The 27,589-nt window shown below is 36.0% G+C and overlaps 1 protein-coding gene across 1 annotated transcript in view; it reads right to left on the bottom strand.

Annotated features, from left to right (window-relative positions):
- Nucleotides 1-17,492: 17,492 nt before the first annotated feature.
- The window catches only part of LOC149807915 (uncharacterized), a 45,498-nt gene continuing 35,401 nt past the window's right edge, over nucleotides 17,493-27,589 (bottom strand). The window contains exons 10-12 of the mRNA XM_089948156.1: nucleotides 22,407-22,486; nucleotides 20,077-20,157; nucleotides 17,493-17,699 (exon numbers count right to left, since the gene is read on the bottom strand). Of these exons, the coding sequence (XP_089804282.1) occupies nucleotides 17,529-17,699; nucleotides 20,077-20,157; nucleotides 22,407-22,486 (332 nt within the window). The 3' untranslated portion in view covers nucleotides 17,493-17,528. The remainder of the gene's footprint in view (nucleotides 17,700-20,076; nucleotides 20,158-22,406; nucleotides 22,487-27,589) is intronic.

Below are 27,589 nucleotides of genomic sequence, written 5' to 3'. Positions count from 1 at the left end.
AAAGATGCCATAAAAAACCACCTAGTACATAATAATTTTGATAAGCAGGAGGATAAAATAACGAACTTGCGAAAACAAGATTCACTCAAGTTTGTTTACAAAGATCTTTTACAGGAAGCTAAAAGGCAACACACTGCGAAGCAAGAAACTTGGATGCAAGTATTTAATAAAAATATAAGTAGTGCGGAGTGGTCTGATATATATAGCCGGGCAAAATGCTGTACCAAGGATACCAAGTTGATCTCTTTTAACTTTAAATTTATCCATAGAATAATCGCTACTAATGATTTTCTTAAAAGAATTAACGTATTTGATGACAACAAATGTACTTTCTGTAAGAGTGAAATTGAAAGTATTGAGCATCTCTTTTATGACTGCAGTATTACTTCACAGTTTTGGTACCGTTTTATTGAAGTTTTTGCACCTTTTTGCCCAAATATTGTACATCTGTCCAAAAAAGAAACATTTTTAGGAAGTGAACAACTGGACAGTTTGGGTAATTTTCTGCTTATTTTGGCAAAATATTATATTTATACTTGCAGATTCAATATGAAAAATCCTTCTATTTTTGCTTTTAAGCAAATAGTTGCAATGTATAAGAACATTGAAAATTACACTGCTAAGGTAAATAAAAAAGAGGACCAATTTCTTCAAAAATGGACCTCAGCAATGAACATTTAACTTGTCTCTGACTTGAGGGTAAACAGGAACAAAATACTGTAATATCACAAAAGCCATGTCACCTAGATTGTGTGCCATATGCATGTGTATATGTGTGTGTGTTTTTCTTTTTTACTCTCTCTGTAGATTATATTTATTATCCCTAGATTATCTGATAACCAGAAATGTTTGATTGTAAGGTGACCCTGGGATGGTTCCCCGACCCATTGGTCAACCTATTACGGGGTTAATAATAATAATAAAAAAAAAAAAAAAAAAAAAAAAAAAAAAAAAAAAAAAAAAAGCTCGTCAGTCTGGCTACACCTGTTGATTCATCAACAGCAAGAAAATGAGCCGTAGACTAGTGAAGATTTTAGAACTTCAGATGCACCTGGAGTACGCCAGGCGCCTCCTAAATGAGCTGGCAGCAGAGGCCATTGAAGAGAAAGAAAGGATAGAGAAGGAGAAGGAGCAGAGAAGGAAGAAAGAAGAGGAGGAAAAGAAGATAGGAATCAGGTCTCACCCTATGATGCTACCTAAGTGCAAGGTGAAGCCAGAGGCAAGGATGCCTCCACAGGTAGCACCAGCAACACAGCCACAGCCACAGTCACAGCCACAACGACAACAACCACTAGTACTACGAATTCGCCATCAACGGGTGTGGCACAGAAGGCAGGAAAACTTCAAAAGCCCAGAAACTGAAGATTTGGGTGCTGAGGCTAACCATCAAGCCTCTGCACTCCCATCTGCATCAGTCAACTGGGAGAATGACTGGAGCAGGAGATGTGTTTGCGGTGCCAGACCTGGAAGATGCCATCATTAGCCAGGTGCATCTGAAGTTACAAACAACAGCCCTTTTCAGGGCTAACCAAAACTATAGAAAAGAGATACTATTCAATTTGCCAATGTGTAAATGTGTTGTAGTGTGAATATAAACACTCACTCCTTTCCTGGTGTGATTGTGTGTGTGTTTATGTGTTTGTGTTTGTAAGTGCTCACGTACGTTTGTGTGGATAGTAGATTATTGGGGTTTCTAAGTTTGTAAGCTCTCACGTATGTATGTGTGAATAGTAGAGTGTGTGGTTATTAAACATTCCCTTCTGTGTGGATGGTATGTTTGGGTTTTGTTTTTTGCTGCTTCGCGTGTGTGGATAGTAGATTATGGTAATGTTTTTGCTGATTCGCATGTGTGGATAGTAGGTTGTGGTTATGTTTTTTCTGCTTCCCGTGTGTGGATAGTAGATTATGGTTTTGTTTTTTGCTGCTTCACGTGTGTGGAATATATATTATGGTTATGTTTTTGCTGCTTCCCGTGTGTGGATAGTATAATTTGGGTTTGATATTGCTTTTTCCAATTATTGAATAGTATATTTGGGTTTGATTATGCTGCTTCCCGTGTCTGGATAGCATAATTTGGGTTTGATGTTGCTTCTTCCCGTGCGTGAATAGTATATTTGGGTTTGATTTTGCTTCTTCCGTGTGTGGATAGTATATTTTGGTTATGTTTTACTGTCTCATTACGTTTGTTTGGATAGTAGATAATATGAGAAGAGAAAAGTAGGGGATGTTTTCCTTCACGTCCGTGCTTTAGATATAAAATCTCAAAGCGTTCGCCATTCGCGCCATTCTACGGAATAAGCAAGGAAGAAGATGACAGGAGTATCAGACTTGTTTAACCAGTTGAAGGACATTTGATATTGGATGGTGGATGGAGCCTATGTAGTGGAAAGGACTGAACGTGAATGGAGGTATCCATTTACCAAGGATTTTGTCAGAAGGCAAATAACTAGCCTCAAATTAGCTATGAATCTTGTGAAAGACATGATAGAGGAAGAAGTGAAGAGACTAAGAGGCTTTATTCACCCTAAGTATGTGAAAGTGGGTCATTTGAAGGAAGCCATAGATATTGTGATGAAAGTGAGGTGTTTTTTAGAAGATATGCTGAAATTGACAGAGTGATCTTTTATAAAATGGGGGTTGGACCAGCTGAAGAAAGCCGAAGAACTCATGAGAATTGTGCTGACCCAAGAAGTGAAAAATATTAAAGAAAGGTGGTCAAAGGAGAAAGTAGAAGAAGAAGCAGAAGAAGACAAAGGCCCTTTTCAGGGCCCCTCATTGGCCTCGAAAAAATTTGACTTTCTTGCCTAACACCTTCAAAAATTTTTTTTTACATAACCCAATAGTCCCCATGTTCCATTTCCCTTGACGCTATAGTGGCCCAGGGTGTACTTCAAAGTCTTGACGCTATACAGGCCCAGTGGGGTGTGTGTATCTGTAATGCTAATTCTCATTGACGCTATACAGGCCCATGGGGTTCTGTAATGATAATTCCCATTGACGCAAGGATCCCCCACTACACTACGCACAGTGTCTAGAGAAAAATTACACATACATGGTCCAAACAAAACTTGCACAACAGAGAATGTCATTTATCTCATCAGATGTAAGATCTGTAGCCTTCAGTATGTCAGAGAAACTGAGAAGCTACACAAAAAGATCAACCTTCATAGATCTGATTGGATGACAAAGAGGCTGTACAGAAGCCCGGTCGCTGAACATTTCTCCTCTCCTGGCCACACGTTCAGTGCTATACCACTTATTGCTCACAACCCCAACATGGAGTCCCCAAACCAGGAAAGAAAGGAATCTTACTGGATACGCCGCCTTAGAACATTGAAACCAAGCGGTTTAAACCAAGAAGACTAGAAAAAGACAACCATGCACAAATAAAATTATCTTTTGCAGCCGACACACTTTCTTTTAAATAATTCTCTAAATTTTCCTTAATAGCAATGAAATATCCGGGATATAATATGCGCTTGCATAAATTTATATAAAACAGTAGATGTAATTATGGCTCATCAATTTCTAGGTTAATACAAATATGTTCCAGTATCAGCAACAAGCTGAAATAAACTAGCTGACACATAACAGAGTTAAAAGGTTAAATTCCTGTAGAAACGCCCATGTAAAGTTTCGTAAACATAACCGTTTTTCTGTTTTATTTGTTTGTCTTGTCTGTTTTGTATTTGCCTTTGTAAAAGACTCTTTAAAGGGTCGAAAGCGTTCAGGTTCACTAGACACTAGTTTCGCACTGTTCGTTGTCAGTTTATTGCATTTATCTTAATCAATCCCTGACTCACGTGATCCCTTGCTGGATCCAGTGCACTTGAAAGGACTGTTATTCGCCATACGATTTGTAATCTCTCTCTCTCTCTCTCTCTCTCTCTCTCTCTCTCTCTATATATATATATATATATATATATATATATATATATATATATATATATATATATATATATATATATATATATATATATTGTTACGAGTCTGTGCTCTTAAAATAAGTAACGGAAAATAGTAAAAGACAGCAAGCTTTGTAAAATTTAACAAATACAATTTATTTCCCTAGAATACAAAAGTGAAACGTAGAAAAGAGAGCGTACGGTATTGCGAATTAAATCACAAAATAATCCAAGAATTACAGGCACAAGTCCTTATAATGTAAAGTCCAGAATAAAACTCAAGTCCCGAAGAAATCCAAAGGCTGAAGGCAATGACGTGTATGTTATAGATTATAGACTGTTGATCTTTCAACAGTCTTTTCTTGAATCACAGTAACAAAATTCCATGTCTGAATTCAGTATAAATCCAATGAATGTCTTTATCCAAAAATATCTTCAGAGCTCTTTTGTATCTCCAAAGAAAACAATTTTGCTTTCAGCCCGAAGAAAAACCAAATACTGGACACAGCATACAATTAAATTTTGCTAAAACTTAAAGCACGAATGACCAAGTCCTCACAGTTGCAAAATTATATAGTTCCCTACTTGACCTCATGTGACAATTAGCAGTTTCTAAAAATAAAATATTACCTAATGGAAAATAACCTTCTAGAATGATCCTGATGTTTACAAAACAATAACCTGAATTATGTATAATTCACTTAGCAAATTCCAAAACTTGGACCCAAACAAACATATTTACTTTTTATATTAATAACAATATTGATTTTAAAGCCATACATATAGAAAATAGTTTAGCTATGTATTAGTTGATTACATAGAATAAAATAAAAAAGCCAATCTGGGTCAAGCAGAAATGAACTCAGTTTTGGACAAGGTCAACTCCAACATACAATGTTACATTACAATAGAATGTAATCAAATAAAATAAAACAAAACTAACTAGGAAACAAAGGAAATTAAATAAACATAACGTTATATATTACTTGTGGGTGAAGTGCGAAATAAATATTCACGAATTTCTTCGATAACATTCTAAATATTTTAGAACAATTATGCATTTACAAAATCAATTATTACTCTATCATCCACCCACCATGGCAGCATGACTGTAGTATTTATAAAGTAAACCAGATCACGTCATTGTGAATCAAATATAAAATAAAATCACTGTGACACCATTTTCAAACGCTGGATCAAGGTCCCATGTCCTATGCTGAGGAATAGTCTCCCTTTGTATTTTACATATAACCAAGTTCACAACACATCATTAAAATAAATTAAACTATTTTTAATTTTGTTTTCAGTATTACATTTATAGTTTGGTAAATAAAAAGAGAGCACTATTTGTCATTATTATTGAAAGATTTCAGATAAAAATGTTATGGAACTTTCCCGCAGCGTATGGTAATCAATAAACAATTCATAAACGTTTCTTGTTCCTATCTGTCTCTGTAGGTAACAATACTACAGAGTAATGTCTCATGAACGTAATTTCCAAGTAGACAAACCAACAGTCGAACCATAAAGACGGTTACTGAATGCATTAGCACGATGATTTCAACCAAATTTATATTTATTACTGTGGCAGTTCTTTATACTGTGCCTTTCGCAAAGGACAAAGTTATGTTAGTCCCTGCAATATTTAATTTTCATTTTAGAAATGCGGAATATACAAAAGAAAAAAATGTTTTTGTGATATCGCATGCTTGCAAATAAGATATTACTTTAAATAAGTTAATATTGAGGCATATTAGCAACCTTTTAAATATAAAGGTATAATTTTCTGAAATTACTGATAAGAAACTTAAACCAAATATCTTCGCATAAAAGATGTTTTTCTTACTTCGAGATCGAAGATGATTGTGATGTCACTGACGGATTTGATTTCTGTGATTGCGTGAATGGCTGATTAGGCCAATGTGTGCTCTGAACTGTTTGCGGCACACCGTGACAATGAATGAATTTGATATGAAAACCTATATATCGAGCATTCCCAGTCTTTATTATCTGTTACCGAGTTAGTGAGTTATTGGTATAGATGAGAGGGGCACACGAATGTGTTAATTGGCACAGAAAAAAAAAAAACAAACAAACGAATAATCTCTCTCTCTCTCTCTCTCTCTCTCTCTCTCTCTCTCTCTCTCTTGTATCTGTGCGTGTATGTGATTCCTTGTGGTATAAAAAGATATAGTTCATTTGAGCATATAACACCATTATGAGAACTTTTAATTCATATTGGAAGCACAGCACTTACAGTGTTTTTCAGTATTAAAAAGAAATACTCAAAATCTAGAAATGAAACAAATAAGCATCACATTTTTCTTGCTCTTATCCGTCTCTCGGTAACTTTAAAATATTTATTTTTATTTTGTTTTCCCCTAAATCAATTAATCTCAGCTAAAATTATAATTTATCTATATCTCGATTATGTGAAAGTATATTATCAAACAATTGGGCGGCATTATTTATGCCTTTTTGTCTTTAAATTTACTTTCAGTTGAAATGTTCTAAACATAAAGCTAAGATTCGAAAATTTACAAAATTATTGCATATCTTCAAAAGCGACGTTGTATTTTAGTGAAACTGACAACGATCTGTATCTATCGCTCTTTAAAAATATTATTATCACGGCATAAAAAGCGTCGTTTATACTTAAGAGAAACCTACAGCGATTTATACCTATCTCTATAAAATTGTTATTATTACGGCATAAAAAGCAGGAATACTGAGAGTATTGTATCAAAGTTGACGACGATCTATAACGTACCTGTACCTGTACTTTCTGCAGAGAGTTTTCCAATATAGTTTGATGTAGCATGGTCACTGATTCCATTGTGTTAATCTGACCATGAACAGTACCTGCTGTCATTATTGGTGCGCAAAAGGTTTTCAATACGGTATTATATATGAGGTACAGTAAAACAAGGTCGTCACCAATCTGTACCTACACATTACAAAACTGTTGTTAAAACGGTGTGACGTGGCGAGGCCACTGGTAGGATGATTAAATGGTCGACAACGATATGTACTTATCTTTTTTAGCAAATGTGTATTTGTCTTTATGGACATTTGTACGAATGTATAATTGTCTACTTCTCAACCTGTTTTAGCTTCTATAGTCAGCGCCTTTATTATTTTCTCAGATAATAAAAAATGGACAACAACAGAATAAAAAGAAGAATTAATCAAGTTGACTTTTATATTCCTTTTTCAAGTGCGCCTATGTGTATGTGCGCGTGTGTGCATACCACACTCTCCCATAGATGTTGGTTTTATGGGTAGGATTTATGTTTGGCAGAGCGTGTCTGAATTATTGCATAGAATGTTGTTCTTCTTTTTCCCGCCAAAGAGTGTTTGTCTATATCGTTTCCGCTTATATGATGTTCGCCTGCATTTTCCACACCAAACAACCTTCTGCTTTTTGCGCCATTGGAGACTCTACTTTTTTAGGAAGATATAGGATGTTAGTCTCTTTTGTCCAGCCTAGGTACGTAGAGCAACCGCTTCACGTCCTGAAACTTTTCTTTCGACATTTTGAAAGATATAAGACATTTGTATGTCTCTTTGGGTGCTCTTGCTATAAGACATTAGACGCGGTATCTCAGTCGGAAGAGCGATTGACTCGTAATCTAAAGGTCGCGGTCGTGATACCTGCCTTCGCCAAGCCTTGTCGCTTGACTCGGTGTGTCCTTGTGAAAGGCACTAAACTCGTATCTCCTCGACATGATATAGTTAACAAAGTATTAAAAGTGCCATCCTCAAAAGCAAACACACGCAGAGAGATCTTTTCTCGCCATAACATGTTTGTGTGATTTCTGTCCATACACATTGTTTAATTCCAATATAGACCATAATATCAAAGGCATAATGTTGAATTTCCATAACAGGAAACGTAATGATAAATTCCCACATGGTGTCATACTTGCCTATACGAATTGAACAGTTTCCGTAGACCGAAACTTAATGCTAAACTCATACTTGGGAATATACCCATTTAATGTGATATCAAACACACGGCCACAGAGTTTCTCATATACCATCGGTCGTAATGGAATTACACTGGTCAACAGTATACCATACAAGAAGTAAATCATGACACTAAATAAGACAGACAGACAGATTGACAAAGAGACAGGCAGAGAGAGAGGGCGAGCGAGAGAGAGAGAGAGTATCATCATTATTTTATGATACAGGGTAGAAAGATATGATTCGTTCCTTACTGAGAATCGATCCTAGCTTGACGAGTTACGGCACTAAAAGCCTTTCCTGCACAGACAAACCTCCATGACGTTACAACTAAGAACCCCAACCATGAAAATTATAAACCTTTTTCCTAAATACAGGCATTCATGCATAACAGACACGCTATGTTGAGGACATAATGCTTAGCACTGCTCCATAAATAATGTCACTCCTGATTTCACCAGCGTACAATCAAGGTATATAACTGTTTCCATTGTAAGCTACCAATAGACAACAAACAGGGCCGAAGTGCTATCCCTCTAACCATCTAAGCTGCATAATACTAACGATAATATCATTTTTCCATATAAAATTAGTTCATGCTATCACTCATAAAATCTTAGAGCGGATTTCGCTCAAACCAGGTATTCACTGTGTGTTGAATAAGACGTAAACCATTAACCTTTACGGATGCAATCCTCAGTTGTAGAGGTATGTGAACTTTCAAATTGCTTTCGTTTTCCACTATCCGTGTTATGTGATGGAATTGTTTGATATATTGTATGTTCCAGGCATTTAAAATAAATTTATACATAATCCGATCTATATTATATAACATCATGCTATCGTATGGACTAGTTTTATAATTCAGTGAGATTATTCTTGTTGGATAGCCTGGTTATTGTAATAATTAATATTAATTTTAAGGATGAAATGATATAATATATAACGAAGCAAATTCATCTGAGTGCAAGCATAATGTATGTCACAGCATTCGTTCCTGACCGAGTATCGTGTACTACACGGCTTTAGCCACTATACTAATAGCTGATTTCGGATCGTGAGTAGGAGAACTATATGGAGCTTGGTTTTTCTGCTGTCGATGGTGGACGTGGGCTCGGAGAAGAGGATCGGTTTACCCACGATGAGGGATCACAACTTTCGGACATTTCCTACAACACAATCGATCCACATGAGTTTTCTACGACGGATTTATGCAGATAAAGTGGTAAGACAAAATTCCTAATACTGCGGTTCTCACGAGGCCGACATCACATCTGTCTTCACGCTAAGCAAGACTGATTGATTGAATGATTGTGTTTTTACGGCGCACCAGCACTATTTAGCACCATACAAAAGGTTATATGTGTGATAATTTAAAAATGATAAAAGGTTTCGTATTGACCAACGATATAAAAACCAAACATTTAAAAGTAACACGATAAGATGGTACAAGAAATATATAAGCATTCCCATCAACGGGGAATGTGAATGGTGTATGTTAAAAAAGATTTAGATGAAAAGGTATTGAATATAAAGGACGCTATATACATTACATAAAAATGCTCAAGGTCATATCATAAAAGTTATAGCTTAGAAGACATGTCTACTTCTTTCAGGAATTTTCAAATACAAGAGAAGTTTACTGTATCAAAATGTTCATTCATATTATGCACGATGTAGTACTGATCGCGCGTAGGTTGGAGGTCGAAACACTCCGTTATAATGTGCTAAACAGTGAATGGTTCATTGTAAGTAACACACTCTGGTGGGTCTTCACCTCTCCTCTCTACGGATGGCTCTAGTCCTAGGATTTGCTTGACTGCAAGAAGTATAGTTTTTCACTGCATCGCTCCATAATGCCTGTCATGTCTGACGTAAAGACTCTTTGATACTAGGTTTAAAATCAGTATACGGCATCTTAAATCCGTTGGTTCTAGGGATAGGGCCAGTTTAGCAGCGCCATCTGCTTTTTCATTACCTTTAATACCAATATGGCTGGGTAACCAACAGTATATTATATTGTGGGAGGTACTCAGCTCAGTATTTTTGATGAGAATATTGGTTAATAATGAGTTCTGCAGTTTTCTGTTGTGTAGTGACTGAAGTACTGATAGTGAGTCGGAGAAGATGATGTTTTTTAAAATACGTTTACTTTCGATATATTGCAGAGCAAAGTATATTGCTCTGATTTCGGCTGCAAAAACCGATGTACCATTTGGTAAGCGAACTTTTGTTGTGTGTTTTCCACTAACGAAAGCTGCAGCAGCCTTTTCCTCCTCCTTTTTTTTGATCCATCAGTATAAATTCTTGTGTAGTCTTTAAATTCGTCGTGGAGTTCATGATAAGAGTTGTGGAAGATAGAGACTTTGTCTCGGATTCTTTTCAATCATTGGTTGTTTCAGTAGCCAGGGAGGTGTTTGTAGATGGATGTTTTCTGAATTTTAGAAAGATCAATTTTTATACTGTCAAGGTTCGTTGATATTGTAATGCCAAAGGACGGTAAGACTTTTTTTTTTAAATTTCGTATAAGGTTTTGTATTTGGATTGAAAAACATCCGAAAAAGCATGGTTCAGTGGGTTTGATCCTAATTTGAGAGCATACTGTATGGAAAGCATTTCTCTACGTTGTTATAAAGGTGGCTCGTTCGCTTCAGCGAGAAGGCTATCACACGCGAATGTCTTAAATGCTTCTAGAGAGAGACTTATTCACTGATGATGAATTAGGTCAAGCATCTTCAAGTATGACTTTCTAGGTGAACCATAAACAACGTAACCATAGTCCAGTTGGGCGTGAATAAACGTTCTATATAAATTGAGGATGACTTTTCTATCAGCACCCGAGTCAGTGTGCACTACTACTTTAAGTAGATATAGATATTTCAAGCACTTAGCTTTCAAGATCTTTAAGTGAGGAATAAAAGTCAGTTTTCTGTCGAAGATAAAACCTAAAACTTCGTTCCCTCAACAACTGGAATAGGTGTTCCGTCCAGCGTGAGATTGGGTTCATCATGATGTCTTCGAAACTGACAGAAATGCATACGTACCATTTTAAATTTCGAGGATTTGAAACCTTCAACATTGGCCCAAGTTTGAATCTTGTTTATGACTCGCTGTAGTTGTCTGTCAATTGTATTCATGTGGATTGATCAATAACATATTAGAAAATAATCAACGTATAGGGAACAATTCACACCAGGAGTCACAGATGGAATGCTGCCCTGGGGCCCACCATCTCTTGCTCGTGCATATCAGAAATGATGGAACCCACTCGTAATTTGAATTCTTATTCGGAGAGAAAGTTCGATATGACAGATGACAGACGGCCTTTTAGATCCAGATCGTGCAGATCATTCAATATCCTTTTTTCCATGTCGTGTCATAGGCCTTTTCTAAATCAAAGAAAGCCGCTACTAAATGTTCCTTCTTGATAAAAGCGTCAGGAATAAATGTCTCCAGTCTAACCAGATGATCATTGGTGCTACGGCCATATCAAAAGCTACTTTGAAAAAGAGATATTAAATTTCCAAGTACCGTACAAGTCGAGAATTGATCATTCGTTCTATTGTTTTACACGCACAGCTCGTCAGAGCAATGGGACGATATTTGGTAGGAGCTGTACTATCTTTACCTGGTTTGGGAATTGGTATTACTGTTGCTTCTTTCCGAATTTTTGGTACATTACCAGTAATCCATAAATCATTGAAGATTTCCAGAAGAACCGTTAATGATTGTTTTGGTAGGTGTTTCAAAAACTGGTAATGTGTTTCTTCAGGTCCAAGGTTGTATCATGGGCCTCGTTTAAAGCTTCCATAAGCTCCAACATTGAAAACGGTTGAATATAACCTTCTGAGTGATTCGAATCGAATTTCAACCGTGATTATTCATTTTGCTTTTTTAATCTTCGGAAGGCTTCTGAATACGTAGACGATGATGAATTATTAGAGAAACTATCAGCAAGTATATTAGCAATATCGTTTTTGGAATTGAAATTGTTGTTTAATTTCAGATGTCGGAGCGAAATGTGTGTTCCCGTTTCCATTTATTTTGCGGATCGTGTCCCAAACTTTCTTTATAGAGGAACGAAGCTTTAAAGTTGAAATATATTTTTTCCATGATGCTCTTTTACGTTCTTTAATCGTACGGGAACTTTGGCCCGAACAATACGGTAAACGTTAAATGTTTGGACGTTGGACGATTATTAAATTTTCTCAGTGCTTCTCGGCGTTGTTTAATGCCTTTTTTGCATTCATTGGTGAACCACGGTTTTGGGGTTCTTTTCGGTGAGGACATGGGAATGGATTCTTCTGCAATCTCGATTAAGGCAGAAGTAAAATATTGAATAGGGTTAGTGTCGTTTGAAAAGTATCCCTGTTAAACCTAGTTGTACAAAGTGGTTCAAACTTAGCTCAGTCCGCCTTCTTTAAATTCCATTGTGGAATTGCATCATCAATTGTAGAGTGAACATTTTCAGGAGAGATTGGAAAGCGATCACTGCTGTGAAGGTCATCAGCGACCTTCCAGTCATAGTCCAAAAGCAGCAAAGAAGAACAAATAGTCAAATCGATACGCGTGTATGTATCCATTCATGGATATACGTACGTCGGAGGTTTGGTGTTATAAAGACACAAATCATGCCTAGAAATGAAGTCTTGTACTTTTTTGGCCTCTGTCACTTATATGCTTTGATCCCCATAAAATTTTGTGGGCACTAAAATCCCCGAGTAGAACAAATGGCGCAGGCAGTTGTTTAACAAGGTTGTCTAATTCATTTGGTAGTAGGTTGGTGTTTGGTGGTATGTAAATAGAACAAAAGGTAATCACTCGATGTAGAGTGACACTTACAGCAATGGCTTGCAAATTTGTGTTTAAAGGGATGACACAATGAGGGGACCCATTGTTCACAACAACAGAAACTACTCTTGATGCCCTGTCAACATTTTTAAAGTAGGTGTTAAAAAGAGAGTAATTTTTAAGTGTGATATTATCCGCATTTTTCAAGAAAGTTTCCTGAAGGCATAGAACTGCAGGATGATGTTCGTTTATAAGCAGAGGAAATTAATTTGTAGTTGGCTTTAAGTCCTCGACAGTTCCATTGTATAATGGTATTCTTCATTATATGTTTAAAGTGGAGATTGTGGAGCTAGGTTAGACCTTTCGCGGGGCCTATCTATGTGGTTATTTCTTTGGAGGAAGTACTGTGATGAATTTTTTGGTGGTATGTCTGGAGCCACCTTCATCATATGGAGCAGTTTCTTCTGCATTCATGTTCTCAATGTCTCCAAACCAATCATAGAGGTTTATGGGTTTATCTGACACCTTTTGCTGCCTATACCCTTGAGATCTTGTTTTACTCTTTGATGATTTCAGTGGTGGGGTATTATTCAAATTTGTTTGAGTAGATACCGTGTTTTTCTATGCGTGGCAATGTGGTGTGTTAGAACTCGATGGTGAATCGGTGATTTTTTCTGAGATTGAGCGTCCTTCGTTGTTTTGGGATTGTTATTCACTACAGTAGAGAAGGCTGGGCCAGGAAGTGACGTTGTAGCCTGTACAAGCTTTCTGGCATCTCGATAGGGAATGTTAGAAGTGTACTTTATCCTTTGTATTTCCTTCTCTTGCTTCTGTTTCATTGTCTTTAGAATTTGCGTGGTACTCCTTGCCACACAGTTCACTCAATGAGGAGTTACTCTACACTCGAATTCCCGATGTGAATGGTCTCCGCATCGACCACATACCTGACTTTGTGAGCATTTATCTTCATGTTGGTCATATTTCTGACACTTATAGCAGTGGGTTCGGTATGTGTATCTCAATCTTTACTTGTAAAAGGCCAACTATGACCACTCTGGGTACTCTTGGCTTGTCGAAGGTGAGTACGATAGTGTTGATATCCTGCAAAACGTTATGTTTAATACGTATTCTACGGACCCTTATTTTGCATCCCTTTGATGATATCTGTGTCGCTGACTCCAGCCAATTCACGACAGCGAATCACGCCTTTGGACGTATTGAGTGTTGAGTGAGCGAATACGATTATTGGAATATCAAAGAAAGTTTTAATTTTCTGGATATTTTCTGATTGTTGTCGTCGCTTACACTCAACCAGCAGGCAGCTCGATTTTAACTTTTTTATACACTTTTTGGTGTGCCGATTGATCCTGTAATGGTCTTTTCTATAACAAACGGAGGGAGTGCCACAAGCATCTTTTGACTGTATTACCATGAAGCCTGGGAAGGGCTCCACACTAAATGGTTCGTCGTCCGAGTCAGATAAAGTTTTCGTTCGTTTGTGTTGATTTTTTGTTGAATTCTTCATGTTGATTTGGTTAAAATTCAGCACCCATGCTCCACCCCTACCACGGACCCCATCAAGGGGACATTTTCAAGTGCCACGAATACACAGATTTTATACTCAGTCGGTAAAATTACCTCCCAATTAACCAGTTAAGCAACCGCCTTGTAGTGAGTCTTCTAAGGGTTGGAAAAGGGAAAGCTAAAGGGGTGGACTGCAGGGGCAACAATGGTATCAAGAGTGATACAAGGAGAAATATAAAGAAAGTGAATGAGTAAATAAAGACTTCCTAGGGCTCGACCTGACCAGCCGATTTGTCGAGACCGGGCCCATCCCGACCACCCGTCTTGAAGACGTAGAGACCAAAGCAGTGTATTGCATCAGAAAGCCTCTGCTCAACTACCAGGATCCTTTCCTCCTCTGACAAGAGACGCAACCCACGGCAAACAGCTTGCTTCTACTTAGTCGCCTCTAACGACACGTAGTGAGGACACGTCGGGCCAATTCTACAACCCCGGACCCGCAGAGGGAGTTGGGCAGAACAAATCGTCCGCGTGCCCAAAGGCAAAAATAGTGATGATGCAAACTCAATATATACAATACATGGGGAATAGAAAAAATAGCAACACATTCCACAAGTTCATGATGTTCACGCACACATTCAGTGACTAATATATTATATACTATGCCAGTAACGTTATTCCTTATTTGCACATCTGTGTTATTCTGTTTCTCATCGCGTTACGCCTGCCAAGTCATCTGTACTGTTTTTTAGTTCACCATGTTATGCCTGCCAAGTCAACTGTAGTATGTCTACCAAGAAAATCTTTACTATTGTGTCGCTCATCGCGTTATGCCTGCCAATTCATCTGTACTGTTTTGTAGTTCACCTTGTTATGCATGCCAAGTCAACTGTAGAATGTCTACGAAGAAAATCTTTACTAATGTGTCGCTTATCGCGTTATGCCTGCCAGTTCATCTGTACTGTTTTGTAGTTCACTATGTTATACATGTCAAGTCAACTGTAGTATGTCTTCCAATTACATCTCTACAACGTAGTTTCTTTTCGTATTATGCCTGCCAAGTAATCTGTACTATTTTAGTTAATCGTGTAAAGCCTGCCAAGTCAACTGTACTATTTTAATCAATCGTGTTATGCCTGCCAAGTCAGCTGTACTATTCGTAGTTCATCATGTTATGCCTGCCAAGTCATCTGTACTATTTTTAGTTAATCGTGTTATGCCTGCCAATTCATCTGTACTATTTTGCAGTTCACCTTGTCATCTCGAGCATATTACCGTACATCATGGCATTTCTCACTCACTGCATCTCCAACACATGTATTTTTTATCCTTGCAATGGGTAATTTCAGATAATTAGGAATGACCTAAATGCTTCAAGGATGAAATGTATTGAAATGTCACAGTATGTGAATCATAGTCTATTTTGGTGTCCCTTAATTGGTAAGCAAAATGAAAATGTCTTCAAATTAATTTTCCCTTTTTAGTCATTATTCCTTGAAATATGTCCCCCACGATTTCAAATGAGAACAGCAGACATAAAATATTTTAATTAATTAACACTGGTATGATCATCGAATTACATTTGTATAAATATTTAATCAACCGGCACTGGAAAAATGATTTAATTTTATTACAATTTCCAAACCTTTACCAAAATACGAAAAAGTTCAAAACATTTAAGGTAAAAAATGATATTTGTCTTAATAGCTTACCATTAATTAAAAAGTTTGTCCATATTTTATATAATGGAAATTGATAGTTTTCCTTTCGCTAACCGTATTGCAAGAAAGTAACATTTACTTTCATAGTCATGTGGAGGAGTAATTTACAGTTATCACTGCGCATGTGTGTAATTTATTATCATGTTTTACCCGTTACACGTATATATTGCTTACACTTGTGACTAAATAATGTGCTACTAATAGATGTTATTTGTACTAAGAATGCTTACGTTCGTCATGCATTTTGATACCCTGCTATGATGCATACGCCGGCAAGCTACCATGTTAAAACACGTAACATATATGACGCGATTGATATGGATCAACTCCTTTGTTTTAAAATACGTTTTCATGAATTTTGCTATCTCTACACTTGTACATTAATCATCAAGTGTGACAAAACCAGATGACAAGATGGACCCGTTATTAAATCAGTGTAGTACGTGCATATGTAAATCTGCTCCATATATGTATATATATATATATATATATATATATATATATATATATATAGAGAGAGAGAGAGAGAGAGAGAGATATATATATATACATATAAATAGATACACACACACACACACACACACACACACACACACATATATATATATATATATATATATATATATATATATATATATATATATATATATATATATATATATATATATATATATATATATACATAGTGTGTGTGTGTAAGTGTGTGTGTGTCTGGATGTGTATGCATTTTTGAAGCGATGTTATACTATTTGTTTATATTTATATTATATTTATATGCCCAAGCTATTAAGCAAGTGTACATAACAGAAGTTTCCATTGTTATAGTTAAGAGGAGGTTTCTATTACTATTTTTATGTGGAAGTTTCCATTCGTATATTATGTGGAAGGCTACATTATTATAATAATGTGGAAGTTTCCATTGATATCTTTATGTGGAAGTTTTCATTGGTATATTTATGTGCAAGTTTACATTAACATAATTATTTGGAAGGTTCCATTGTTATAATTATATGGAAGTTTCTATTGTTATAATTATGTTGACGTTTCCATTGATATCATTATGTGGAATGACAATTCGATCGAGCTGTCGATAAACGTCCCGTCACAATGAAGTGGGTAAATGAGACTACATCCAAATTGACAACTCGGTCAATGAATTGCCAGCGAATCCAATCGCTAGCTCTGTGTAAATAAAAACGTAAATATACTTGATAAGAAATATATACCAATGTAGCTTTTGTTACGTAAAGGATACAATTTTAATTCTGTCTGACATTGACAATATATGTTAAAATTTGCAGAATCAGGCACCATATAGTTAAAGGTTAGGTATCAGCCATCACATATATCGTTTCCAAAATGTTTGAAAGAAGTAGTTAAGCAGCAAGTATGTAGATGTTATCGTATTTCCACGAGGTCAGTTCAGGTCAATGATTTTTTGTTCCAAAGAGGTAATTACAGGAACAATATTTGGCATTCCTACATAATTCTCCAAAATTGTTTGTAAAGAGATCTTGTGATTAATTTGCTATTCATTCTTTGTAGGAAGGTAGATAACATTAAAAAGTAACAGTAGTCAATATTTCATTAAACGAACTAAGTTTTATTTCGGATACATCTAATGTTTAGGAGTAGTAACCTGTGGCACAGGTATGCAGTGCGCAGGCGCTGTTTCTACAGTGTGTTCGTTGCAAAGTGATGTAGCACAACATTTGAAATATTCGTAGTTGTCCCCATACACAGATACGATGCCCTGACTGGTCTGCTGTTTCTGGTATCCATCACATTCCTGAGATGCAAAAAGACCATCTAAATTAGCCTGTTTATTTGTTTTGTTTCATTCAGTCATTTTAGTCGATTGTATAATAGCAGCTTTATATTGCGCACAGCAGACGATATCAATGAAGGGTGGTTGACAAAAAATATAATTTAGACCACTTTCCAAACACCCTTACCAAGAATAATCGCCCATCACATTTTCAATTTTTAGCTTGACTTTACATATTTTCAGTTAGCATCAATTACAATCCAAACCAGCATTTTCTGTGATTGTTTGACGTCAAGAACAGAATCAAGATTATGTGAATATTGCACCGTCACAACTTCATATATTCGTAACGAAAAAGTCATGGGCATGAAGTACTTGCGTAATTAGGTTAAAATCAAACTTGGCCCAAATCCTTTAAAGTTCTTACAAATGTGCTAGTTAATATATAGATTCTATTTGAAAATTTCCGTTGCATATTGCCATATACGAATGTAAACGTATTTTATAATAAAACCACACGCACTTACGCGCATGCGTAGAATAAGACGCAAATAAGACTTTTGAAAGCAAAAACAATAATCTAGAACAATACTCATGCATTGTTTACTTGCACACTTACACGCTGTCTCGTTAGATCTTGATACAATATTAAAGTTCTTCTGCAGTTGAACAATTTACTCGCCCAAAATTTCTATTTGTCTAATAAAGTTTCAAATGAAGTAAGGAAGTTTGAATTACGTATCAACGTGGTAAGGAACAGCAAAATGCATATGCTGATACGGTAAAGGAGTTTAAAACACTTTGTAGACCTAGAAGTCTAAAGTTTATGATTAGTGGTAACGTAAGATTCTGTTCCGTACTTTACGATCTTAGTTCGTTATGTTCGGATATACGATCTGGAGAAAGGTTGTTTAGAGACTTGTTATGTCATGATTCCTTCAAATTGCTGATTGCATTTACATGGTATACGTCGGAACAATATCAATTATCAATCCTGGACACATTATATGTTGATGTGTTTCCCAGATCGTACATCCGAAGTCTATTAGAGAATTATACATCCAGAAAAATAAAGCTCAAGTGACTTGGGTAGAAGAAATTTGGACACGAATATTAGTACATACGGTTTTTGGTGGTTATTAGATGATCACTACTTTAGTTCCAGCAAAGGAGTTCATCAGTGTAGACACCATGAATATTCGCTTTTGTTTCATAACCGTAGCAAATATGATCCAAAGAGTGAGAAGTAAGTCTATGTCAGTAGTTAGGCGCCGTAGTGGTCTGATTGTAGCACAGTTCGTTTTTGGTACATTCTTATGCAAGGTTTCAAAACCAAACAGAAAAGGTGTCGAGAACGACTTAATCAAATTTAAAATTCAGATATTTATCGTATGTTGTAGTGTATAATCGTCTGCGAAGAGACCAGTGCTCGAGGGCACTCAATACATAGGTAAATCGTTTATTAACAGTAGAAAAAGAAGAGGCCGTACAATAGAGTATTGGGGAACACCACTAATAATATGGTTAGAATCAGAAGATCCTTTCCTCATGCTTAGAAGTGCACGTACGACTCGAGACATGAAAATGAGTTTGAAGAAAACCTAAAGGCTGATATTTTCTTGATCAGCACCAAATGGTGACCTAAATCGAATGGTTTTCAAAAACAAGATTTATCCACTCAAAATGGCTAGTCGCCTTGGTCAATGCCTTTTGTGAAGTCAGTTTGACATGAATACTTTGTCGGAAAACTGAATTATGGAAGAGCTGGTATTGTTTGAATATTTGAAAGATGTCTGCTGACATGTTTTTCGATATATTTTTCTATTAAAAAAAATGGTATAACATATTTGAGTCGATGGTATAATTGGTCATTATTTTCATCTCCCTTATGGATTCCGAAACTATGCCTAATTTCAATTACTCAGAATAGTTTTCAGACGTGATACTACATTTATGTGTAACTATCACTGAATCAGAGGTTGCTATATATAAATAAATGAATTACAAATATATGGATAGTTATATGAATGCATTGTATAATCACGATACCATGAATACTGATATTACACTGGCCTTGTCTCTGTAGATATTGCATTATTTATTGTATGTATGTATGTATGTATGTATGTATGTATGTATGTATGTATGTATGTATGTATGCATGCATGCATGCATGCATGCATGTATGTATGCATGTACGTACGTACGTACGTACGTACGCATGTATGTATGTATGTATGCATGCATGCTCGATGTATGTATGTATGCATGCATGCATGTATGTATGTATGTATGTATGTATCTACGTACGTACTTATGTATGTATGTATGTACGTAAGTATTTAGGTAGGTAGGTAGGTAGGTATGAATTCGTATATCACTATCTTTAGATACTTGCCGTTTTCTGCATGCATCCCGTTGTGTAAAAGCAATACTTGTTATTCAGTTCTGTTGAGTCTAAACGTCCAAGGAAACAAATCTAAGAAAAAATAAGTTAAGATTTCTGTTATATGCAGACAAAGGCGGATATTTATAATATTTCTCATTTAGCCCCACTGCTGCAATATTGGGATACGTTACAAATGTACTCTTGCAATTTCACTCAATTTTTAAATTGTCTTTGCAGTCTTTTCGCGGCACGAAATAAAACTTAAAAAATGATATGATATCCATTTGAAGGTTTCATCGTGTTTTGACTTGTAACATTCTTCAGGACAATTTAAGTTCACAGATTAATCCGGATACAAAGAGCTACCACGCCTACTATTAATAAAAATGAACTACAACCACAAGACCTACTACCACTATAGCTACTACCAGCACAAAAAGCAACAACAGCAACAACACACCTACTACTATTACAACAAGAACATTAACTATAACAAGAACAGCAACTACTTCAAAATAATGAAAAACAACACCATCAACAACTACTGCTACTGCTAATGCAGGTGAAAATCTTGATTCATCATCTTCGTCTGGAACGAAGAAGAAGATGTAGCTAATCAAGACGAGAAGACAACGGCAGCACGAGGAAAAAGTATAGCTTCAATTAAACAGCAACATCAGCAATAGTAACAACATGAGCAACAATAATAATGACAACAATTATAATGCTAATTTGTTTATGTTGTGTAAAGTGTCGAATTATCAATTGTATTGAACCTTAAAATTGAATGCATTGAGAATTAAAATGTATCACATTTAAGCCATAAAAGTCTTTGTGAAGGGTCACTAAACCCATTCTTCTTTTCTCCCCCATGTCAGTGTTAAAACGTGAAAGGCTAGAATTTTTATGACTCAGTGAGATTGACCAGGGCATTGCTACCCTGTCCTGAGAAAGTAAACATTTGAGCTACCAACCATCACCGCTTGATAGGAATCCAGGTCAAATTATCATTTCAAAGGGAAATTGATATTCCCGTACTTCACAGATTCTATGCTGTCTGAGATCTGACGAAAGAAATGATTATCTTGGGAAAAATTTAGAAAATGTTGCTTACGATTGGCCAGAGTGAATTAAGGCTTACTTTCTAGAAGTAATGTAAATTTAAAGTGACGACCTTAGTCTAAATTATTTAGTCTAAAAATCCTGAGAGGAGTGAGTGGCTTCGAGGAACCCTAAAAAGAATTGTGCTTTCCTCATTAAACAAGAAAAGGGGACCAGGTGGCTGTCTTGTAAGAAAAGACAGGATTTATGCTAGGACGCACAATTTCTGAAAGAAAACAGTATTAAGAAACAGCTTTTTGGGGAGAGACAGGACAACCCGAAGACGGAAGTCTGAAAAAAGAAGTGACGAGTTCAGAATAAAGGACTAAGAAGTCCAGGAAGGGGTGAAGCATAGAGAATAGGAAGGCTCGAGGAAATAGGAAGACGTTGATACACGGTCAAGGGAGGAAGGTGATGCAATCAGTCGTGGACATTGCGCCCTTTTCACCACTCCTTATCATGATGAAATGAATCCAAATTAGACACTGGTATTAAATTATGTTGACATAATTTAGATTGATTTTGAATTTCCGCTATTAATTTGTTTTGATTAAATGTTTTAGTTTTCTTTTCTAACGGGACTGGTATTGTATTATTTCTTCCCAATATTCTTGCTCAGTTTTCTGTTGAAATTTTATCTTTCCACTCCCACCGGGCTGTAATATCGAGGGACGTCATCCTCTAAATAACGCCAGCCAAATCCAATTAATCACCCCTCTTACTAAGAGGGCGACGTTACAGTTGGTATAAAGTTTTGTGGTTTAGGGATAAATGGTATTTTCGTTGATACTTATATAATTCATAGATTGGTGAAAGGGTCCTTTTAATTTCAACAGAAGAATCATATTTCCTGTCGATCTTTAAATCCGCGATTTGCAGCAAGCACGAAATCGCCTTTCAAAATTTGTATCCCACAAAACGGTGTGACTTTATACTGCTCCTCCTACTGCTAACACTACTACAACTGCTAATAATAATAATATAACACCTGTTATCATCATCGTTATCATAAACATCTACAGGACAAACGTTCATTATCTATGTTCCATAAAAACACGTTTTATCCGGAAAATGGGTTTACCTGGTAAACAATACCAGTATAAAGAACAAATGCAAACTGGCTAAACAGGTATGGCTGAATACAGAATATGGATAAATTTCATTCATACAATGAATATTGTATTTTAATAATAATAATAATAATAATAATAGTAATAAAAGTAACAATAATAGTTTACCTCGCCGGAATTACAAACACTGGTATGATTACATTCAATCTCGTGACTGCTGTAAGAACACTCAAGGCAAGACAGATGGGCTGACAACGAAAAAAAATGTATTTCATCCATTATTTCGTGTATGTATGTATGTATGCATGTATGCATGTATGTATGTATGTATGCATGTATGTATGTATGTATGCATGCATGCATGGATATAGTATGTATGTATGTATGTATTATGTAGGTATGTATGTATCGATAGATGGATGCGTGTGTCTATTAACATACGTGTTTTTGTGAAAGTAAGCGAATATCGGGGGGAGAGGAGAAAAATATCATAGAAATGGAAGATTTGACAAACGTATCCATATAAAATCACATGAGCGAGAAGACCCACAGGAAAAGAAATTATAAAAGGAAGCATCATCAAGAATGACATACTAAAAACATCTTGGACGAATTTGAATTATTTACATTTGGCAAGGACCTTTTAAAACGACCGATCTCGTTATCTCTTCTTTGCACACTACGAGTTGTAAATAATATGTAATGTGGTCAGACATTAAAAGGGTTTTTGGAGTTAATATAATATACAAATATATTGTTAGATATCGTGTTCATGTTCATTGGCTATTCTGTACATCAGCTCCAATCCATTTGGCGCCAAGCACAAGGATTTTTGCCGTACATGGTCGTCTAAAAAGACGAGGTTTTCCACTCCTTTAATCAACTGTGTGTGAAGTAGAGTGTCATCGTCCTGACAGAAAAGATAGTTTGAGACTACTATGCCTGCTGAATCTGTTATTTGCTGACACATAACATTGTGTTAACCGTCTGGGTTTTGGCAGAACAGATGCATATGCTTGACTCTGTCTGCAACTAATCTTTTACAAATAATACTCATCCTCAGAGGAAACTGAACACTTTGTTAATTATGCAATGTTTGCAAAAGATCAATTCCTGTCACGTAAATATTTTCCGAGCTTCCAGACAGCGAGTGGTTGAAGATCAGTATGGTCACTTGTTCAATGTAAAACTCCAGGTTTCGGTTTTAGTTTTGATCTCCGCAATCTGTCTTCGAAACAATGAACTGTTGTTTTGATATTCCGTTTCCAAACAGGTCCGACACTGCACATAGGGTATACACTTATAAGTGGAAAAGTCCTATACGTTGTTATTTTACAAGAACACTGAATATATCGTGTCCAAAAGCCAATGCTCTCACGCCAATGTATAAGGAAATCTAGGATTCTTCCACTAAACACAAATGAACCCTTTTGCAGATTTTACACTTGATAATATACGGCTTTACCTTGAAAATAGATAGTCTGTCCGTAAAAATATAGGATCTGACCTTGAAACTAGTGGGATAGTCACTGATAATATAGGACATGTCCTGAAAATAGATCGTCTATCCTTCGTAACATATTACGTGTTATTCAACATAGAGGGACTATCCTTCATAATATAGGACCTTACCTTGAGAATACAAGGCCAACATAGAGGGACTATCCGTCATAATATAGGACAATACATTGAGAATACAGGGCCAACATAGAGAGACTATCCTTCATAATATAGGACCTTACCTTGAGAATACAGGACCAACATAGAGGGACTATCCTTCATAATACAGGACCTTACCTTGAGAATACAGGGCCAAAATAGAGGGACTATCCTTCATAATACAGTACCTTACCTTGAGAATACAGGGCCAACATAGAGGGACTATCCGTCATAATATATTACCTTACCTTGAGAATACAGGTCCAACATAGAGGGACTATCCGTCATAATATATTACCTTACCTTGAGAATACAGGGCCAACATAGAGGGACTATCCTTCATAATATAGGACCTTACCTTGAGAATACAGGGCCAACATAGAGGGACTATCCTTCATAATATAGGACCTTACCTTGAGAATGCAAGGCCTGGAGATTTATAATTTCACGGTGTCTATAAAATTCTTGTTCTTAGCAAATCGCGCAGCAAAAATGCAAGTGCTGGTTAACACTGACCAATGGGTCAAAAGTACAGCGACTAACAAAAAATCTTGACTAAAAGGCATCAAAGTCAATGTGAACTTTGGCAATTTTCGTTAAACGTAGTGTCCCAGAATAGACTGACTCTGTTTGCAACTAATCTTTTGCAAATAATACTAAAAAATAATTTTGCAAACGATTAGTTGCAGACAGAGTCAAGCATATGCTTTTGTTCTGCCTGTTTTAATGAAGAAAGGTGATCGTTTATATGCCTCTCTTTCAATATATATATATATATATATATATATATATATATATATATATATATATATATATATATATATATATATATATATATATATATATATCGTCATCTGAACAACCCTTGAAAAATAATTGAACCCGCATGAAATCTCGAACTCATGGAAAACTGGAGCGCAGAAGATTTAGATCCTATCGACAACATCACCACATGGATCGCTAAAAACCCATCGGAATGCGATGGGCAGTTTCTTTTGAAAGATCTTTTTTTTCGGAAAAGGGAACCTAATTTATTCAAGTCACCGTGAATGGAGTCAAGCTCATTTGCATGAAAATGGAAAACGTTACAGTTTAAAGATATCATGATACATGAAACACCATTCTATATATGTTTGTCTTTCAGCAAAATGCCAAAAAGGTTTTGAATGACTTAAGTGGACAATCGATTTCCTCATTTGCTACCTCATGTGTCTGTAGGACACTAGTACGACCCAAATGTTTTTGGGAGCAGAGCAAATGGAAAATTTCAACGCATGAGAGCAAGATTACTCCTCGAATCCTAATGATTTGCAGGAAAAAAGTGCTAAAGCATTGTCTGTCTGATGACGACAGTCTACGACGATGATGTGAAGGAACATTGTGAGGCATTTCTCGGGCACTGAGGTATCGATCCGTTGGATGAAACTCATGACAATGTTTGTTGATTGGCGTACTGAAATAATTTTAGGTTGTGAAGAAACATTGTGAGTTATTCCTCTTGAATGGAGGTATCGATCCATTGGACGAAGCGCATGCCATGATCAAAGTTTGTTGATTGGTATACTGCAATAATTTTAGGCCAGAGAACACCCTAGATTTTGTGAGTTTCAAACGTATCTATCAGCTGGTTGTCTGTATGCGACTAATGCTTAGCGTTGATTACGCTACTTGTCCAGACTCTAGACAAATGGATACAACATGTCAAAAGCAGTGTAGAATGAAGCTCGGTTCTCACTCCGTCGAGGGTTATGATTTATAAATCCCACTGATAGAGTACTAATTTGATAGTCATCCATGGCTCGGAAGTCACAAATGTTATCCTGACAGCCAACTGAAACATTCTTATGTAGGTTTGACAATGGAAGATCTGTACGAAAGAACTCACCAAATAAGAGAGAATATTGACGCATCGTCGCAAACTACGATGTGGACAAAATCTAATATGTTATATACATATGCAAATATGAGAGTCAGAATATATTTCTAGATATTGAACCTATAGCAACCCTGACAGGGAAGGCGCGCTCAAAATAAATCATTAGGCAAAATCATGTAACGTTGTAAAGGCATTGTTTACATATACTTAGGTAATTTACCTAACGTTGCCCGAGATTTTGTACAAGTGTTACAAATGAATTTGCTGCAGTGTTTCATAAAATAGACTCCGCCTATTGACCGTAAAGAATTGTCTTTTTAAGTACGAAAGAAAATCAGATAGTGAACCCACTGTCATGTTCCTCCATTTCAGCTGAGGTTACATAACACCTGCAGGCATGCAGATAACTTCTCTCTCTCTCTCTCTCTCTCTCTCTCATGTACCATGTCGATAAGAAACATTTAACATTTCATTAGAGTACAGAAAATCAGTCAGTTTCTTCTCTTTTTTTTCATTATGTCCATGAAGTCAGATAACATCTTATGTAATGTAAAGTGAAGCGTGCACTCTGTCTCGTAACAGCGTGCCTTTCTTTTGCCGACACTTAGAAATGCGTTAAGTGATAACATCTTTTCTGCTTACAAGGGTTACGCTAGTCACCTGTTCGCTGTGTCCATTTTCGGTGAGGTGCAGCAAATTTGGGGCAGTGAATTCAATGCAAGCTGCTTTCGTGATGCAGACACAGAGAGGATAACTGTGTCGGAATTACTAAATTCATTATCCTTATGGTTAAATTCAACATAGTTAAAGACACTCATATTTTAATATCATTCTTTTATGTAATTTTATTTTGATTTTCATTCAATAAGGTGCAGAACATATATATATATATATATATATATATATATATATATATATATATATATATATATATATATATATATATATATATATATATAGAGCCAGTCAGAGAAAAAGTCGCTGGCTAACGCCAGTACACAACTCTTGTCAGCTGGAAGATGTTAGATTCTAACGTGTGTTTTATGCAAGTCTAATATGTTTCATACTAAACAGTCAATGCTAAATTGACGGTGTATGCATAAACTCTCTAAGTAAACTATACTTTCTTTTCTTTTATGCGTTATCTAATACCACATCTGTCAAGTGGCTGCATAGCTCAGATGCTTTAAACGTAGTAAAAACGTGACGCTCGTGGATTCGATCCCCCTACGTCCAAATCATGTTGCTTTCCCGTTTTTTTACCCTAATTTTTATTTCATTTAAAGTGTATTTCATTCGTAGCATTAGTAAAAATATCTCATTTATAGGAATAAAAAGTCAAACATTTGGCTCATAATTAAAATCTTGCGTAAGAAGTCTGAATCTGAGTGATCCTATATTTTAAATATAGTCATCATTCATTGAGTACATGTAGGGAATACTAGTGCAGGTGGGCGTGGTTTAAAATAAATTGGATTCGTATAGGTATGAACCCAAAACGTTCAAAAGGACCTGGACAATTAGACTGTTGTAAATCGTAACGACGAAAGAAAAATGTAATTATATATAAAGTAACAATATAACTTTTACTGATACACATAAACGCATATACAATTTCTTTGTCTTCACATTTATTCGTTTTAGTTGAACATTTGTTGTCCTACATGCACCGTGATTGCCGTCTAGCGAAGAAGTCGAATCCAATTGTATACTTGGATACTGCACATTTTCCTCTCTATCACTGCATAATGCAAAGGCAGGTTTGGATAAATATGAGGCATGGATAAATATGATCAGACTATCTACCAAGTATTTC

This window comes from Sinohyriopsis cumingii, chromosome 1 (genome assembly GCF_028554795.1).
Source record: "Sinohyriopsis cumingii isolate HCF-2022 chromosome 1, ASM2855479v2, whole genome shotgun sequence".
NCBI classification, from domain to species: Eukaryota; Metazoa; Mollusca; class Bivalvia; order Unionida; family Unionidae; genus Sinohyriopsis; species Sinohyriopsis cumingii.
Note: the sequence above shows the minus strand (reverse complement) of the source record. Positions and strands in the feature narration are given on the sequence as shown.